The 17,790-nt window shown below is 37.2% G+C and overlaps 1 protein-coding gene across 4 annotated transcripts in view; it reads left to right on the top strand.

Moving 5' to 3' along the window:
* The window catches only part of TMCO3 (transmembrane and coiled-coil domains 3), a 118,201-nt gene that overhangs the window by 69,471 nt on the left and 30,940 nt on the right, over positions 1-17,790 (top strand). For all 4 annotated transcript variants that reach the window (XM_037799603.1, XM_037799600.1, XM_037799602.1 and 1 more), the window contains 2 exons: positions 7,155-7,272; positions 14,877-15,072. In XM_037799603.1, the coding sequence (XP_037655531.1) occupies positions 7,155-7,272; positions 14,877-15,072 (314 nt within the window). The remainder of the gene's footprint in view (positions 1-7,154; positions 7,273-14,876; positions 15,073-17,790) is intronic.

Below are 17,790 nucleotides of genomic sequence, written 5' to 3'. Positions count from 1 at the left end.
AAAGAGAATACCCAAACCATCCCCCCATCCCACCCTATTTGTCATTTAGTTTTTACTCCCATTTTTCTACTGATTTTTTTTCAATTTTTTAACTTTGTTTCTCAAAAAATTAAAAACAAACAGGCAAACAATAACCAAAAAAACCCCACAACATTTCAAACAAAGCAATGGATTAAGGAAAACAAATAACCTAAAATAACTACTTTGCTTCCAATATGTTCCTACCATACCCCAAGAAAATTAATAAACCATGTCCAAACAGAGGAGTAAGAAAAACAAATAATCTAAAATAACTACATTGCTTCCAACATGTTCCTACCATACCCCAAGAAAATTAACAACCCCTAAGAAAACAAAGGAATAAGAGAAAAAAAAAACCTAAAATAACTCTATTGCTTCCAACATGATCTTACTATATCCAAGAAAGTTTACAAACCATAATCGTTCCTGAGCATTCCCATAACATTGAGATTACCCTCCATAGTTTATCTGTTCTTATTAGATTATCATTCCCCCTCCACTAATTGGTATCTCTAGGTCCCCTACATTCTACAGTATAAAACATTGTACATTTTTCACAGAATTCACATTAGTGATAACATACAATATCTCTCTTTTTGTGCCTGGCTTATTTTGCTCAGCATTATGTCTTTTTTTTTGTTTTTGTTTTTGTTTTTTTTAATCTTCATTTCATTGAGATATATTCACATACCACGCAGTCATACAAAACAAATCGTACTTTCGATTGTTCACAGTACCATTACATAGTTGTACATTCATCACCCAAATCAATCCCTGACACCTTCATTAGCACACACACAAGAATAACAAGAATAATAATTAGAGTGAAAAAGAGCAATTGAAGTAAAAAAGAACACTGGGTACCTTTGTCTGTTTGTTTCCTTCCCCTATTTTTCTACTCATCCATCCATAAACTAGACGAAGTGGAGTGTGGTCCTTATGGCTTTCCCAATCCCCTTGTCACCCCTCATAAGCTACATTTTTATACAACTGTCTTCGAGATTCATGGGTTCTGGGTTGTAGTTTGATAGTTTCAGGTATCCACCACCAGCTACCCCAATTCTTTAGAAACTAAAAAGGGTTGTCTAAAGTGTGCATAAGAGTGCCCACCAGAGTGACCTCTCGGCTCCTTTTGGATTCTCTCTGCCACTGAAGCTTATTTCATTTCCTTTCACATCCCCCTTTTGGTCAAGAAGATGTTCTCCGTCCCACGATGCCAGGTCCACATTCCTCCCCGGGAGTCATATTCCACGTTGCCAGGGAGATTCACTCCCCTGGGTGTCTGATCCCACGTAGGGGGGAGGGCAGTGATTTCACCTTTCAAGTTGGCTTAGCTAGAGAGACAGGGCCACATCTGAGCAACAAAGAGGCATTCGGGAGGAGGCTCTTAGGCACAACCATAGGGAGGCCTAGCCTCTCCTTTGCAGCAACCGTCTTCCCAAGGGTAAAACCTGTGGTAGAGGGCCCAACCCATCAAACCACCAGTCCCCTATGTCTGTGGTCATGTTAGCAACCATGGAGGTGGGGTAGGCGAATACCCCTGCATTCTCCACAGGCTCCTCAAGGGGGCACTACATCTTTTTTTTTTTCCTTGTTTTTTTTTTTTTTTTTTTTTAACTTTCCCTTCTTTTTTAAATCAACTGTATGAAAAAAAAGTTAAAAAGAAAACAAACATACAATAAAAGAACATTTCAAAGAGACCATAACAAGGGAGTAAGAAAAAGACAACTAACCTAAGATAACTGCTTAACTTCCAACATGTTCCTACTTTACCCCAAGAAAGTTACCTAATATAGCAACATTTCTGTGAACTTGCTCCTACTATATCCATCAGAAATTAACAGACCATAGTCATTCCTGGGCATCCCCAGAATGTTAAATAGCTTATCTGTTCTTCTTGGATTATTGTTCCCCCTTCCTTAATTGCTCTCTATTGCTAGTTCCCCTACATTCTACATTATAAACCATTTGTTTTACATTTTTCAAAGTTCACATTAGTGGTAGCATATAATATTTCTCTTTTTGTGCCTGGCTTATTTCACTCAGCATTATGTCTTCAAGGTTCATCCATGTTGTCATATGTTTCACGAGATCGTTCCTTCTTACTGCCGCGTAGTATTCCATCGTGTGTATATACCACATTTTATTTATCCACTCATCTGTTGAAGGACATTTGGGTTGTTTCCATCTCTTGGCAATTGTGAATAATGCTGCTATGAACATTGGCGTGCAGATATCTGTTCGTGTCACTGCTTTCCGATCTTCCGGGTATATACCGAGAAGTGCAATCGCGGTATCTACCTCTTGATGCCTTAATTTGGACATTTTCATGGCCTTACAACTGTAAATTTGTAACCCAATAAATCCCTGTTGTAAAAGCCAATCCATTTCTGGTATTTTGCATTCTGACAGCTTTAACAAACCAGAACAAGGTCCAATATTCATTCTTCTGTGTCTATGTTCCAACCTAGTAGAAGGATAAACAAAGAAGTTAGGCAGTGGGAGGTCAAAATATCAGAATGATTATGATAAAAAGTAGCTTACAAGAAGTGGCTTCTATTTATGGCAACAATGGGCTTTCTAAAACTTAACCCCAGAATTAGACTTACCCACCCAGCTGTATGCAGCATTGAACTTCAGAGGCCTTCCTGGGTAGAGGCCTGTCCTGAAAAACTTAGGTCATAGGGTAGAACTGCTGAACTGTGAGCCTGCTATAGACAGGCTGGTTTACAAGAGAAAGAAGAGAGCTACTTCCAATTCCTAGATAAAGAAACTCATTTCTTTGGGTGTAGTGAATGAGCAATAAGACAAAAAGTCAGGATTATTTAGGAGAAATGTTTTCACATGAAAACAAGAAGGAGAAGGAAAGATTTCCCAATCAATATCCTAGAATATTCATTAGAGTATTGTTTGTAATGAATGTAATAGTGGAAAAACTGAAAACTTTAATGTCCCTGAATGGGTGAATGTATAAATTGTGGTATATTCTAGAACAGTTTTTAAAATGGCTTAGAGTTTTATGCATCAAACGAATAATTTTCAAACAAAGTAGTGAGCCAAAAAGAAAAGCAAGTTGCAAAAATGTTCATGATATTTAAAGTTAAAGTTTCAAAATAATAAACTCAGTGTTGTTTACAAATACGGAGCTGTTATATAGAAGTAGGAAAACACTCAAGGGAATGATAAATATTAAAAATAAATAATGACCAGGAGGTGGGGAGGAAGAGTAGAATCCAGAAGTGAATGTTTTGTAAAAGACATTGGTATTACGTGTAATATTTTATTTCTTTTTAAAAATCCAAAGCTAATATGCCTAAAGTGTAACATTTCTTAAAATTCAGTAGTGGGTATTTGTTATATTCTTTATTTTCTGTGCATTTAAAATATTTAATAAAAAGAATGGAAAAGAGGAAAAAATTAAAAAGCTCATATTATTGATAAGTATAAAAATTAAATGGTGTAAAGTGCAGACAAAATAAAAAATTTTAAAGTAAATTTTAGTATTTTACATTAATGATTTTCATCTTTATCTTGATTGCACTGTTTAAATTTTGTACTTACCACTTCTACAAGCATTTGTCTTTCTACTCTAGCCTCCACTGAATTCCAGCATGAACAGATGTTTATTGAGGACCTGTATACACAGGCACTGTACTGTGTACTGGAGATAGCAGTGAAGAACATTCTCTATCATAGAGCAGATTGTCTAGTGTTTAATAATTGAATATCTGTTGGATTTAAGCTACTTGACTGTGATCAGGTAAAAAGTAAAAGAGCTAAATTTTTTAAATGTATACAAAATGCTGGAAGAATATTATCAGACTATTTCTAAAAAGTAAGTTGTAAGAAGATTTATATTTAAATAAAGCAGTTCGGTAGTATTCACAGGCTTCAAATATATTAATCTTATGTAAGGAGTAGGGGAAGGGCATCACAGAGTAACTCTGAGCTTATGATCTAGCAAATTTTGGAAGATCAGGAGATTTACAGTAATCATGATCCCACCAAGGTGTTGTAGTGTTGAAAAATAATAGATTTTTGAAGTTTCCCACATTTAGTATTTGTGAGGGAATTATTCACTATCTACTGAATCATATAAACTTCAAAGATGCAAAGCTATAACAAGAACCTGATGTAATCTTCCATTTAGAATGTTTTAAAATTCTAAGCCAAGATATTTTATTCATCAAAAATTTAATTTTATGCAATAAATAAGCCTCCTGAAACGATTACCTAAACTCATCATTGTGAGATTTTTGCTGGCAGTGAGAGTTTTTATTTTTGTTTGGTTTGGTGGTTGTGCTTTGTTTTAAGAGTTCCTTTTATATAAGTTTACTCTGTCAGATTGGTCTTTAAAAATCTGTTAATGGATGTGACCTCTCTCTCTAAGACAAACTCTGCAAATAAACTCACTACCCTCCTACCTACATGGGACATGACTACCAGGGATGAGCCTGGCCCTGGCATCATGGGATTGACAATGCCTTCTTGACCAGAAGGGGGAAAAGAAATGAAATAAAGTTTCACTGGCCAAGAGATTTCAAATAGAATCAAGAGGTCATTCTGGAGGTTACTCTTATACAGGCTTCAACCAGATATTGCAGATTGCCAAAATATGCCATGCCCCAACCTACAGTATTCCTGAAAACCCTAAAAAATACCCTGGGCTCTATCTAAGACTACATAAAAATTTTACTTATTGAGTTTATTTTTTTCAGAAACTTAAAACCTCCAGATTGTTCCTATGCCAGATAAGCCCTGAAACCCAGAGGTACCAGTCTGTCCAAAAACATCAACCAGTTTCATTCCTCTATCCCATAATGTTGTCACCCCTTTGCAGTGCAAAGAAGTTAGAATGATCGTTGCCTAGATAACCCTGAAGATTGAGAGAATGATCAAATGAGAGGGAGGAGTTGTAACAGAGAAGTTATGATTTAACAAATGATTACTGAATCATTATATAGATACTTCTTTTTAGTTTCTGGTGTATTAGACTAGCCAGAAGGAAATACCTAAAATTGTTGAACTGTAACCCAGTAGCCTTGATGTTGGATAATGATTGTATAGCTATATAGCTTTTATCTTTGAGACCATGTGATTGTAAAAACCTTGTGTCTGGTCCTGTTCCAGTTTACTAAGACCGCTGGCATGCAAAATACCAGAATTGGATTGGCTTTTACAATGGGGGTTTATTAGCTCACAACTTTACAGTTCTAAGGCCATAAAAGTGTCCAAACTAAGGCATCAACAAGAGGATACTGTCACTGAAGAAAGGCCGATGGTGACCGGAACACCTCTGTCAGCTGGGAAGACACGTTGCTGGCATCTGCTGGTCCTTTGCTCCCAGGTTGCGTTGCGTTCAGCTGCTGATTCCAGTGGCTTTCTCTTTAAACGTCTGTGGGTTATCACTTAGCTTCTCTGGGGCCAACTCTAGGTTTCATCTCTTAGCTTAGCATCTCCAAACATCTGGGTCTGTGTTGGCTGTCAGCTCTGCTAAGGACTCCAGTAAGCTAATCAAGACCTACCCTGAATGGGCAGGGGCATATCTCCATGGAAATAATCTAAACAAAAGTCCCCACCCACAATAAGTCTGCCCCCACAAGATTGGATTAAAATAACATGGCATTTCTGGGGGTACATAATAGATTCAAACCCCTTTATACAGTGTATGGTTAAAGACATGCATGTTAAAAAAATCGGTTAATGTCAATACCTTTTTTAAAGAAACAAGGTAGCTTGTTTTGGGGGGGGAAATGGCAGTTTAATTTTTAGAAGCATATTTAAAGGTCTAAAGCTAGAACTGTTGAAAATGGAGACAAGTTAAGGCTTGTTAAAGTACTGAATTCTTGAAAAATAATGTTTTCCCTTCTTTTTTCCAGGGAAACAATTTACTCCCTTTAACTATGTCATGTTTTTATTGCTGTTACAGTGTTTAAATCTGTTCCAGTTTGCTAAAGCCACCAGCATACAAAATACCAGAAATTGTTTGGTTTTTAAAACGGGATTTATTTGGTTACAAATTTACAATTTTAAGGCCATGAAAATGTCCAAATTAAGGCGTCAAGAGATAGATATCTTCTCTGAGGAAAAGGCCAATGGCGTCCAGAACACCTCTATCAGCAAGGAAGGCATGTGGCTGGCATCTGCTGGTCCTTTGCTCCCGGGTTGTGTTGCTTTCAGCTTCTGATTCCAGTGACTTTCTCCTTAAGCTTCTGTGGGCTCACTTAGCTTCTCCAGGGCAAACTCTGGGCTCCATCTCTTAGCTTAGCATCTCCAAACATCTGTGTCTGTTGGCTCTGGGTGTTTTCTCTCTAGGCGTCTCTCTGAGCTCTCTTCAAAATGTCTCTGCTTTTTATCTCTCATAGAAGACACCAGTAAACTAATTAAGACCCACCTTGAACAGGCAGGATCACATCTTCTTGGAAATAATCTTATCAAAAAGTTCCACCCTCAATTGAGTGGGTAAAATCTGCAAGGAAGCAATCTAATCAAAAGATCCCCACATACAATAGGTCTGTCCCCACAAGATTGGATTAAAAGAACATGGCTTTTTCTGGAGTATATAGATTCAAACCAGCATACCATCTAATCCACATTTCTCCACCAGGTCTATGTTTTATTTCATACGGTAGGGATATTCATCGTGACAGTGATGATGAGTTTGTGAGAGAAAATTACCAGTGTCAGCCAAACTGCCCAGTGAACTTAGAATATGGAAAGTTGTGATCAGAAAGGGATCTGGGTCAAGTCTCTCTTGAGTAGTTTAGAAAAGAAACAAAGATTAGAAATGAAAACTTCTTTGCATGTTTTGGGGACATAGAATGAAATTGGTATCATTATCCAAGCCTGTGATATTTTTGTTTGCCATGTCATCTTTTTGTATTGACATTTGTCTGTAGCTATTTAAATAATAAGTAAGTAGTGGAGATGAAATATTTTAGAAATTTTTGATGAAAAATTTCATCTTTAAAATGTGTAGATCTTTGCTTTCAAAGAGATTCTAAAGTATATTCTTATTGAAAATATCAAAACTATTTTAATTATTTTGGAAGTATGCAGGATAACTGTATTTTGACTTAAGATACTTTAAATTACCTTAAACAAGTTTTTAATAACCTTCTTTCCTCAAATAGGTGATATAGACTACAGCACTGTGCTTCTTGGTATGCTAGTGATGCAAGATGTACAACTTGGATTATTCATAGCTGTCATGCCAACTCTTATACAAGCAGGAGTGAGTACGTATTCTAGGTAAATATTTTAGTCTATTTAATTTCACAATATATTTTTCTAGTTTGAAATCACTTGTTTCTAAAAATACTATTTAAAGCCTTTTCCTGATATGCTGTAGTTCTTTCTCTGTTCCTTCATCTCCTTAAGCATTTTTAAGATCGTGTGTTTTAAAGGCTTTGCTCAGTATGTACACATTCTCGTCATCTTCGTGGGTGTTTTCTGGGTTTTTATCCTCTTTTGGATGGACCATGATTTCTTGTTTCTTTGTCTTGTTCTCTGAGTTGCACACTGTACATTTTAAAATTTAACCCTGGAGTGTGTTTCCCGGTTTTCTAACCAGCTGCTGATAAGACAAGAGATTTTTTTGAGCTTCCTCCCCCCTCTCAGGAAGGTCTGCCCTGAGCGAATGTACTGTGCAGGGTTTTCCGTGTGTTATTGGGTCTCTGTTTTGTCATTGGCTTTTGCTTGTTCGTTGTTTTGGAGTTCCCTTTTTATAGTTTAGTTGTCCCCTCTGTTTCCCAGGCTACAAACCTCCCTCTCCTGGGTATATAAAGCTGGCAGACCTTTGTTCCAGACCGTCCGTCTCCATAGTTCTTTTATACTCCTTTGGTTGTCTCATGCTGGTTTTGCCTGGTGGGCAAATTCTGGGAGGAGGGTCACCCTAGGGAGGAGTTTCCCAATGTGGACTTTCCCAGAAAAAAACAGACCCAGGGACCCATGAAGGGGGTGTGGACCAGCTACAAAGTGCCTGGTGGCGGGGGGTCAGGAAGGACACCAAAAACTCCAACAACTCCCCAAAGGTGAGCTTTTCTGCCTGCCCAGCAAATGCAAACCTTCAGCTAACTGTCCCCGCAACCCTGAGTCTTTAAATCTCCACTACCTCCTCTCTGTCTGGGAAGGGTTGAAGCAATGGCTGCCCCAACTTCATTGAGACAGGATTTTGTTGAAGCAGTGGCTATCCTCAGAGCCGGGACCCAACAATCCGAATTCCCTAATCAAAAGCCATGGTCCATGATTGGCAGTACACACCCTGTTCCTGTAGAAGAGGATTGTTATTTCCCTTTCTGTTAGCACAGCTAGCCGAGGCCTAGACCTGGCGGCGGCATGCCGCAAGAGTAAGGGATAGGCTCTGATAGCTGCCATGCAAAGAAAGCAATTGACGGTTCTTTACTGTAATTGATTAGCCTCTTCCTCCCACTGTTCCCCAGGTGCGGTACAGTGTTCCTCTGGCCTCTGGAGCTTCAAAATAGTTATTTCAGTCTGTCCCTGCTGTTTAATAGTTGTTTTGGTGGAAGGACTGGCTTCTGGAGCTCCCTACTCTTCCATCTTCTCTGGAAGTCCAAAATTGGGTGATTTTGAATGCTGACCCCATCTGGCTTCATGGAATGGGATCCCCTAACATGGAATTTACTGGACCCAAAAAAAAGCCACACAGAAAGGGGGAACTGAACAATGATAAGACAGTGCAGGCCCAGGGCTAAAAGAATGAAAAGGCAGCCCAGAATACAGGAGAGCCATTGAGCAAATCACAGCTGCTGGGGTGGAAAATTTGTATAAAAACAAAGAGAACAGCCCAGGACTCCCGGAGAAAGAACAGAGGAATGGAAATCCTCTCCCAAAGGGCAACAGTCACATATAATAAGGTAATCTTTTTTTTTTTTTTTTTTTTTTTATATATACAACAGAACTATCTTTTTATTTTATTTTATTTTTTTTTTTTTAAATCTTCATTTTATTGAGATATATTCACATACCACGCAGTCATATAAAACAAATCGTACTTTCGATTGTTTACAGTACCATTACATAGTGGTACATTCATCACCCAAATCAATCCCTGACACCTTCATTAGCACACACACAAAAATAACAAGAATAATAATTAGAGTGAAAAAGAGCAATTGAAGTAAAAAAGAACACTGGGTACCTTTGTCTGTTTGTTTCCTTCCCCTATTTTTCTACTCATCCATCCATAAACTAGACAAAGTGGAGTGTGGTCCTTATGGCTTTCCCAGTCCCATTGTCACCCCTCATAAGCTACATTTTTATACAACTGTCTTCGAGATTCATGGGTTCTGGGTTGTAGTTTGATAGTTTCAGGTATCCACCACCAGCTACCCCAATTCTTTAGAACCTAAAAAGGGTTGTCTAAAGTGTGCATAAGAGTGCCCACCAGAGTGACCTCTCGGCTCCTTTTGGATTCTCTCTGCCACTGAAGCTTATTTCATTTCAATAAGGTAATCTTTTTTTTTTTTTTTTTTTTTTTTAATCATCATTTTATTGAGATATATTCACATACCATGCAGTCATACAAAACAAATTGTACTTTCGATTGTTTACAGTACCATTACATAGTTGTACATTCATCACCTAAATCAATCCCTGACACCTTCATTAGCACACACACAAAAATAACAAGAATAATAATTAGAGTGAAAAAGAGCAATTGAAGTAAAAAAGAACACTGGGTACCTTTGTCTGTTTGTTTCCTTCCCCTACTTTTCTACACATCCATCCATAAACTAGACAAAGTGGAGTTTGGTCCTTCAATAAGGTAATCTTAAATGTTATTGTGCATGTCCAGGGAAAGAGGCAAGTACAAAAAGACCTGAGAAAATTCAAATTCTTAAAGACAGAAGTATGGGCTTAACACACAGGCTTTCTACATAAAACCCTAGGCAAGAGGAAGAAACTGACTTCCACAGTTAGCATATCAAAACAATCAGATGTCCAATTATCAACAGAAGGTCACAAGCCATACAAAGAAACAGAGAGATGGCACATTCAGGGGAACAAATTAAAATTTCACAGTAAACACAGTGGAACAACTAATCAAAGATGGTCAGTCAAATCTCCTAAATCAGTTTAAGGAAATAAAGGAAAATATGGATAGAAATAAACTAAATATAGATATAAAACTAAAGGAGATAAAGAAGATGATGCGTGAAGAAAAAGAAGAATTAGAAAATTTCAGAAGGAACATAACAGAGTTTATGGGGATTAAAAAAAAACAATAATGGAAATGAAAAATACACTATTCAACAGCAGATGTGAACAGGCAGAAGAAATAATGAGCAAACTTGAAGACAGAACAATCAAAATCACACATTTGGAGGAAGGGAGAGAAGAATGAAAAAAAGTCAGCAGAGCCTAAGGGATGTATGGGACATCGTGAAGCAAATGCATTATGAGAGTCACAGAAGGAGAGAAAAAGGAAAAACAAGCAGAAAGAATATTTGAGGAAAAAATGACCAGGAAGTTCTCAAATATTATGAAAGGCAGAAATACACATGTATTAGAGATGAAACAAACCCCCAAAAGGATAAACCATAGTAGAATTACCCCCAAGACACTACTCAAAATTTCAAACATGAAAGATGTGCCGGTTTGAACGTGTTATGTCCCCCAGAAAAGGCCATATTCTTTGATGCAATCTTGTGGGGCAGACAGAATAGTGGGGACTAAGTTGGAATGTTTGAATTAGGTTGTTTGCATGGAGATGCGCCCCACCCAACTGTAGATGATAACTGATGGGATACTCCCACAGAGGTGTTACCCCACCCATTCAGGGTGGGCCTTGATCAGTGGAGCCATATAAAACATGCTGACTCAAAGAGACTGAACGGAGTGCAGCTGTGAGTGACGTTTTGAAGAAGAGCAAGCTTGCTAGAGAGGAATGTCCTGGGAGAAAGCCATTTTGAAACCAGAACTTTGGAGCAGATGCCAGCCACGTGCCTTCCCAGCTAACAGAGGTTTTCCGGATGCCATTTGCCATCCTCCAGTGAAGGTACCTGATTACTGATGTGTTACCTTGGACACTTTATGGCCTTAAGACTGTAACTGTACAGCCAAATAAACGCCCTTTTTATAAAAGCCAATCCATCTCTGGTGTTTTGCATTCTGCAGCATTAGCAAACTAGAACAAAAGATAAAGAGAAAATTCTGAAAGCAGCAAGAGAAAATCAAATTGTCACATACAAGGGATCCTCGTTAAGATTAAGTGCAGTTTTTCATCAGAAACCATGGAGTCAAGAAGGCAGTAGTGTGATTTATTTAAAATACTGAAAGAGAAAAACTGCCTGTTGTCTTTTTTCTAACAATACTGTCCTTCAAAAATGAGGGCAGATTTAAGATGGTCATGAATGAACAACAACTAAGAAAGTCTGTCACCAGGAGACCTGCCCTGCAAAAAGTACTCTTCAGATTGAAAGGAAAGGACAGAAAATACTGGCTAGGAGCAGTATGAAGAAATGAAGATCTACAGTAAGGGTAACTACATGGGTAAATTCTCAAAACACAATGGTAAGGTATCCTCAGTATATAACTCTACTCTTCCTATAAGATTTAGAATATAATACAGTAAGAAATAACCATATTTCCATATTATGGGCACACAAAATACAAAGAAGCAATGTTTGGAAAAAAAAACATAAAAAGGAGGAAACAGAGGTGTAGGAGCAGAGGCTGTGTATGCTATTAATATGTTGTTATCTTTTCAATACAAACTCCAGGGTAACCACGAAGAAAGTATTTAAAATATATAGAGAAGTGTAATTGAGAAAGGGGTAAATCAGTTACATCACAAAAGATCAACTATACAGAAAAGAAAGCCACAATAAAGGAAAACAGGGACAAAATATGTATGATATATAAGAAACAAAGGACAAAATGGCTGAAGGAAGTCCTACCTTATCAGTAATTACACTGAATGTAAATGGATTAAACGCTCCATTTAAAAGACACAGATTGGCAGAAAGGATAGAAATGCACAGTCCAACTACATAATGTTTCCAAGAGACTGACCTTAGATCCAAAGACACAAATAGGATTGAAAATGAAAAGAGGGAAAAAAATATTGCATGCAACTAGTAAAGAAATGAAAGCTGGGATAGCTATATTAATATTGGGCTTTATATACCAGCTATACTAATATTGTACTTGAATTAAATACACTTTAATTCAAAACTGTTAGAAGAGGCAAAAAAGGACATATAAGTAAAAGGGTCAATCCATGAAGAAGAAATAACAGTCATGAACATGTATATACCTAACCACAGTGCCCCAAAATACATGAGGCAAACATGACAGAACTTGAGAGAAGTAGTCACCATTACAATATTTGGCGACTGCCTTTCACCACGTCATCAATGGATAGAAATCTAGACAGATAATAAATAAGTAAACTGAGAACATGGACAATACTATAAATGAACTAGACCCAGTAGACATATACAGAACACTGTCCCCCCAAACAGAAGAATACTCAGTCCTCTTAAGTGCACATAGATCACTCTCCAGGAGTGACCACGTTAGGTTACAAAATAAGTCTCCATAAATTTTAAAAAATTGAAATTGTAGAAAGCATCTTCTCCAACCACAGAGGAATAAAGGTAGAAATAAATAAGAGACCTGGCAAATCCACAAATATATGGAATTGAACAACATACTCTTAAACAATCAGAGTCAAAGAAGAAATCACAAAGGAAATCAGCAAGTATCTTGAGATGAGTAAAAAGAAAAACACCACATATGAAAATTTATGGGACACAGTGAAGGCTGTGCTCAAAGAGAAATTTATAGCTCTAAATGCTTACATTGAGAAAGAAGAGCGAGCTCAAATCACAGACCTAACCTCACACCTAGAGGTTCATTAGAAAGCTAAGTATAGAACTACCATACATACTGCCCAGCAATCCCACTACTAGATACATACCCAAAAGATTCGAAAGCAGGGGCTCAACCAGGTATTTGCACACTGATGTTCATAGCAGCATTATTCACAATTGCCAAAAGATGGAAGCAATCCAAGTGTCCATCAACCGGTGAATGGAGAAGTAAGATGTGGTATATACATACAGTGAAATATTATTCAGCCGTAAAAAGGAATGCAGTCTTTATACCTGCAACATGGATGAACCTTGAAGACATCATGTTGAGTGAAATAAGCCAGACAAAAAAGGACAAATATTGTATTATCTCACTGAATTGAAACAATTAGAATAAGCAAACCTATAGTTCATGAATAATGGATGACTATCTCAGATTGACAGAGACTTCTGAATAGTTGATGCTTAGGATAAAATCTGAAAAACACAGCTGAGCCAGTCTTGTGAGGAGAATCTGGGGGAGGAGCATTCCAATAGAGGGAGACTGGTATACCAGCCCTAGAGCTAGAGAAGCTTGGCCTGTTGCAGTAAGAAAATGCAGGCTAGTGAAGCCTGCTTTGTGGGTGAAGAGAGAGTGGTGTGAGATAAAGTGTTCACGCTGGTTAAAGAAGTTTGGGTTTCATTTAAATGTCATGGGAAGCTTTGATGTTCTTAACACGCTTTGACCTCTGTGTGGAGTGGATTGTATTGGGGCAAGAATAGATGAGAAAATCATTTAGGGAAGGTTATTGGAGTTATATAGGGGAAACCTGATGGTAGCTTAGAGAAAGGAGTGGAGAGAGTGATGGACACAAGTGATGGACACAAAGATTCAGCATAAGTTTTGGTGATAGAGGACTTGCCTGATAATATTTGATATGTAGGGTGAGGGAAAGAAAACAATCAAGTGTATGACTCTTATTTTTGTCTGGAATGAATATTCCTGTGGTCTTTTACTGAGATGTGTAAGAGTAGTCATGAACAGTGGGTAAACCTAACCTGTTTTATTCTATGGCAATGAATACATTTCCACTTTTGCCAGAACTCGCACACTGACTCATCGTTTTAATTAACAAATGTGGATTCTTTCAGAAAGACTTTTACAGAATTTTTTCCCTTTCATTTTGCTTACTTAGTCATTATTGATTTCTTCATCCCATCTTTTCTTGCTTCAAACTCAACTCTGTTGTAATTCCCTAAGTAATCATATGGCAACTTGAGATTTGTGTTTCCGGAACTGCTATTTTAAGCCTGACTGCAGTGGCAAATACTTCCTTAGTAATATATTTGTCCATGGATAAGGAGAACCTTTTAAACCCAAATTTTGGACTGAATAGTTTTCTAAATGTGAGTGGCTAAGTTTTTAAAAAATGATTATGTTATTTGTAAATACTGCAAATATAAAGTAGTGCCTCTCTCATGAAAATCTTTAGACTTTTGAATATAGTATATTCTAAAATGAGCTTGGTAAAGAATCATTTTTTCTGTAACTGAATAATATATATGAAATTCAAAATTCTGGCTTGGAATCAGGGAATATTTTGCTGAAATTTGCTGGTGTTCTTTCATCCTGCCTCTTATAATGAAACTCTGCTGTATAATATTACAGGGTAACTATTCTCTAATAAAGAACTTCAAATTGGGGTTAATTCTTGAGGAATTTTATTATCAATCATTGCTTAAGATATATAAGCAGTCAGTCAAGAGTCTTTTCATCCTATAAAAGTATTTATTCCTAAGTATGGTTTGCCAAACAGTCCAGATTCTATATTGAATTCAGTTAACTTCATTTCTGAGATTAATATGATTCATAGGTTTTACTTGAGCACTTGGAGAGAAAAAAATGTATATTGTTTGGGTAATATATTTTCTAACATTTTAAAGGGAAAAAAGGGTGAAAGATCATTTTACTGGGTTTTAGAGAAATATGTTTTGAAGATGAAATAACATGTCTTTTTTTTTTTCTTTCTTTCCTAGTATTATCATGGAAATACTGCGAATACTGGTTTTGGTTGGTCAAATTCTCTTTTCTCTAGCTGCTGTTTTTCTTTTATGTCTTGTTATAAAGACTTATCTCATAGGACCATATTATCGAAAGCTGCATTTGGAAAGTAAAGGAAACAAAGAAATCCTTATTTTAGGAGTATCTGCTTTCATCTTTTTAATGTTAACGGTAATTCTCAAACTATGCTATTTATATAATCTGATTTACAGTCTATTGCACTGAAAGCTTATATTCAATTCTTTTCATCTTTTAATTTTAATACTGGTTAAAATATTTGAAACATCTATTCGGTTTTTTAAAAAATTTTATACACAGTTTATTGTGCTACCCATCAGTATATCATTTAATGAAATAAGCCTCTTTAACTGTTTTGACTCATGCTCTTAAGCAGTTCGCTAAAATTTTATTTGTGAGTATGCATTAAGAACAAATCTCCCAATCAAGATGGTGGAGTGAGATGCTTCAGGGCTCCATCCCCCACAGAAGTTTTGAACAACTAGGAAGAACTGGCAGAAGCATCTTTCTCAAACCTCTAAAAAACTGTTAATGGGTTACAGTAAAAGAGTAAGCACCGAACAATGCTACTTTTATTAAAATGGTAGGATTTCATGGCACCCCGGCTGGCCCCTCCGCCTTCCCTCACCAGCTCAGCACAGAGCTGGCCCACATTCCCTGTGCAGATCCCTGGCCCTGGTTCTAAAAGCTACAGAGTAACTTTCATGCACACAGTGAGAGCACATGTGTCTCACCCAATCTGTCCAGTGGTAACCTGAAGGACTCGCCCTCCCAGAACTTGCCTTGCATGTAGAAGGTGGCTCATTGTGCTCCTACAGAACACTATGGGAGAACTGTCAAGTGGATACCTGAGGAAGGAATTGCTGGCTCTATGACATACAGTACCATTCCCAGGAGCTTAAGGAAACTGTTTCCTAGGGAAGAGGGGACATTCAGAACTGTGTAAATGAGGGACTTCCAAGGCCACATGCATGCCCAAGAGCAGATGCATGTGCAGAAAGGCCCAGGGAAGACCTTTCATGCTTTGGCCTGGAGCTTTTCTCCAGACTCATCGTATGGATAAATCCTGAAGGAGAACACTTTGACAGTTCAATCTTCAAAGCCTGGAAAAGGTGTTTCCTTTATTTTTTTATTTGTTAGCTCCTAACATTCAAGGAAAGCTCTTTAATAACATTAGCTGGATAAAGTCTTATGAAACAGACACCTCAGAGTCCAAATTCAAGTACTGACACATGAAAATATCAAAATATCCAGGTTTCCACAAAAGACTATAAAACATACAAAGAAATAAGAAGAGATAGCACATGCAAAGCATATGATTAAAGCATTACGAACCATAATTGAGGAGGCCCAGTTCTGGGACATACCAGCAAAAGACTTTTAAAAAATGGTCCTAACTGTGCTCAAAGAACTAAAGGAAAACATGAACAAAAAATCTAAAGGAAATCAGGAAAAAAAATAACTGAACAGCAAAGAGAATATCAATAGATGAAAATTTTGAAAAGGAACCAAACAACTGAAGACCACATTAACAGTAATTTAAAGTTCCATAGTGTGGTTCAGTAGCAGATTGGAGCTGGCAGAAGAAAGAATCATTGAATTTGAAAATAAGAAAATTGAAACCATTCAGTCTGAGGAATAGAAAGAAGAATGAAAAAAAGTGAACAGAGCCTGAGGAACCTGTGGGGCACCATCAGCTGTACCAATATATGCATTGTGGTAGTCCCTAAAGGAGAAGAAAGACAGAAAGGGGCAGAGATAATATTCAAAGAAATAATGGCTGAAAACTTCAGAGGTATAACAAAAGACATCAATATATACATCTAAGATGCTCAGCGAACTCCTAACAGGATAAACCCAAACAGACCCATGCCACGGCATATTATAACTAAACTGTCAAATGTCATAGACAAAGAGAATATTCTGAAAGCTGTGAGAAAAGCAACATGCCACATACAGCAGATCCTCAATAAGATAAAGTGCCTATTTCTGAAGGCAGAAAGACAGTGGAATGACATTTAAAGTGCTGAAACCAAAAACTGCCAACCAAGAATTCCGTATCTGGTAAAATTGTCTTTCAGAAATGAGGGGAAGATTAAGAAATTCCCAGATAAGCAAAAGCTGAAGGAGTTCATCACCACTAGACCAGGCCTACAAGAGATGCTAAAGAGAATTCTACAGGTTGTAAGGAAACGACAATAGACAATAGATAGAACTTGCATGAAGAAATAGAGATCTCCTATAAGGGTAACATTAGGTGTAAACATAAATGTGAGTACAAATGTATTTTTGGTTTATAACTGTACTCTTTATTTCCTATGGAATTTAACAGGCAGATGCATAAAATGTAATGATTACAGGTTTGGAACTCATAACATACTAACGTCATTTGTAACAAGAGCTGCATGATAAAGGTATGGGGACAAAGGGGTATGGGAACATAGTTAAGTTGGTATCAGAGCAAACAAGAGATTGTTGTAGATCTAGTTTGTTAAATTTAAGCTCCATGGTACCTACAAAGAAAAGATTGGAGAATTTGTAAGCTCAGAGAGTCAGACATTAGAGTATAGGTGCCAGGGACAGAGGGCAGGGGGAATGGGAAGTGAATGTGTAATAGGTGGAGGGTTTCTTTTGGGGGAGAAGGGAAAGTTTTAGTAATGGAAGCTGGTGAGGATGCTGCAATATCGTGAATGTGATTAATCCCATTGATTGGTATGCTTGAGAGTGGTTGTGATGGGAAAGTTTATGTTGTATATATGTTTCTCACAATTTAAAAAAAGAGAGGAAAAAGCTCAACTAAAAAGACTATGACAATTAAATGCTATACGTGATCCTGGATAGATTTACTAAGAGAGAAGAGAAGGCTCAAAA

The sequence above is a fragment of the Choloepus didactylus genome, chromosome 12 (assembly GCF_015220235.1).
Source record: "Choloepus didactylus isolate mChoDid1 chromosome 12, mChoDid1.pri, whole genome shotgun sequence".
NCBI lineage: Eukaryota > Metazoa > Chordata > Mammalia > Pilosa > Megalonychidae > Choloepus > Choloepus didactylus.
The sequence above is the reverse complement of the archived record's forward strand: the minus strand, read 5'-3'. Positions and strand labels throughout refer to the sequence as shown.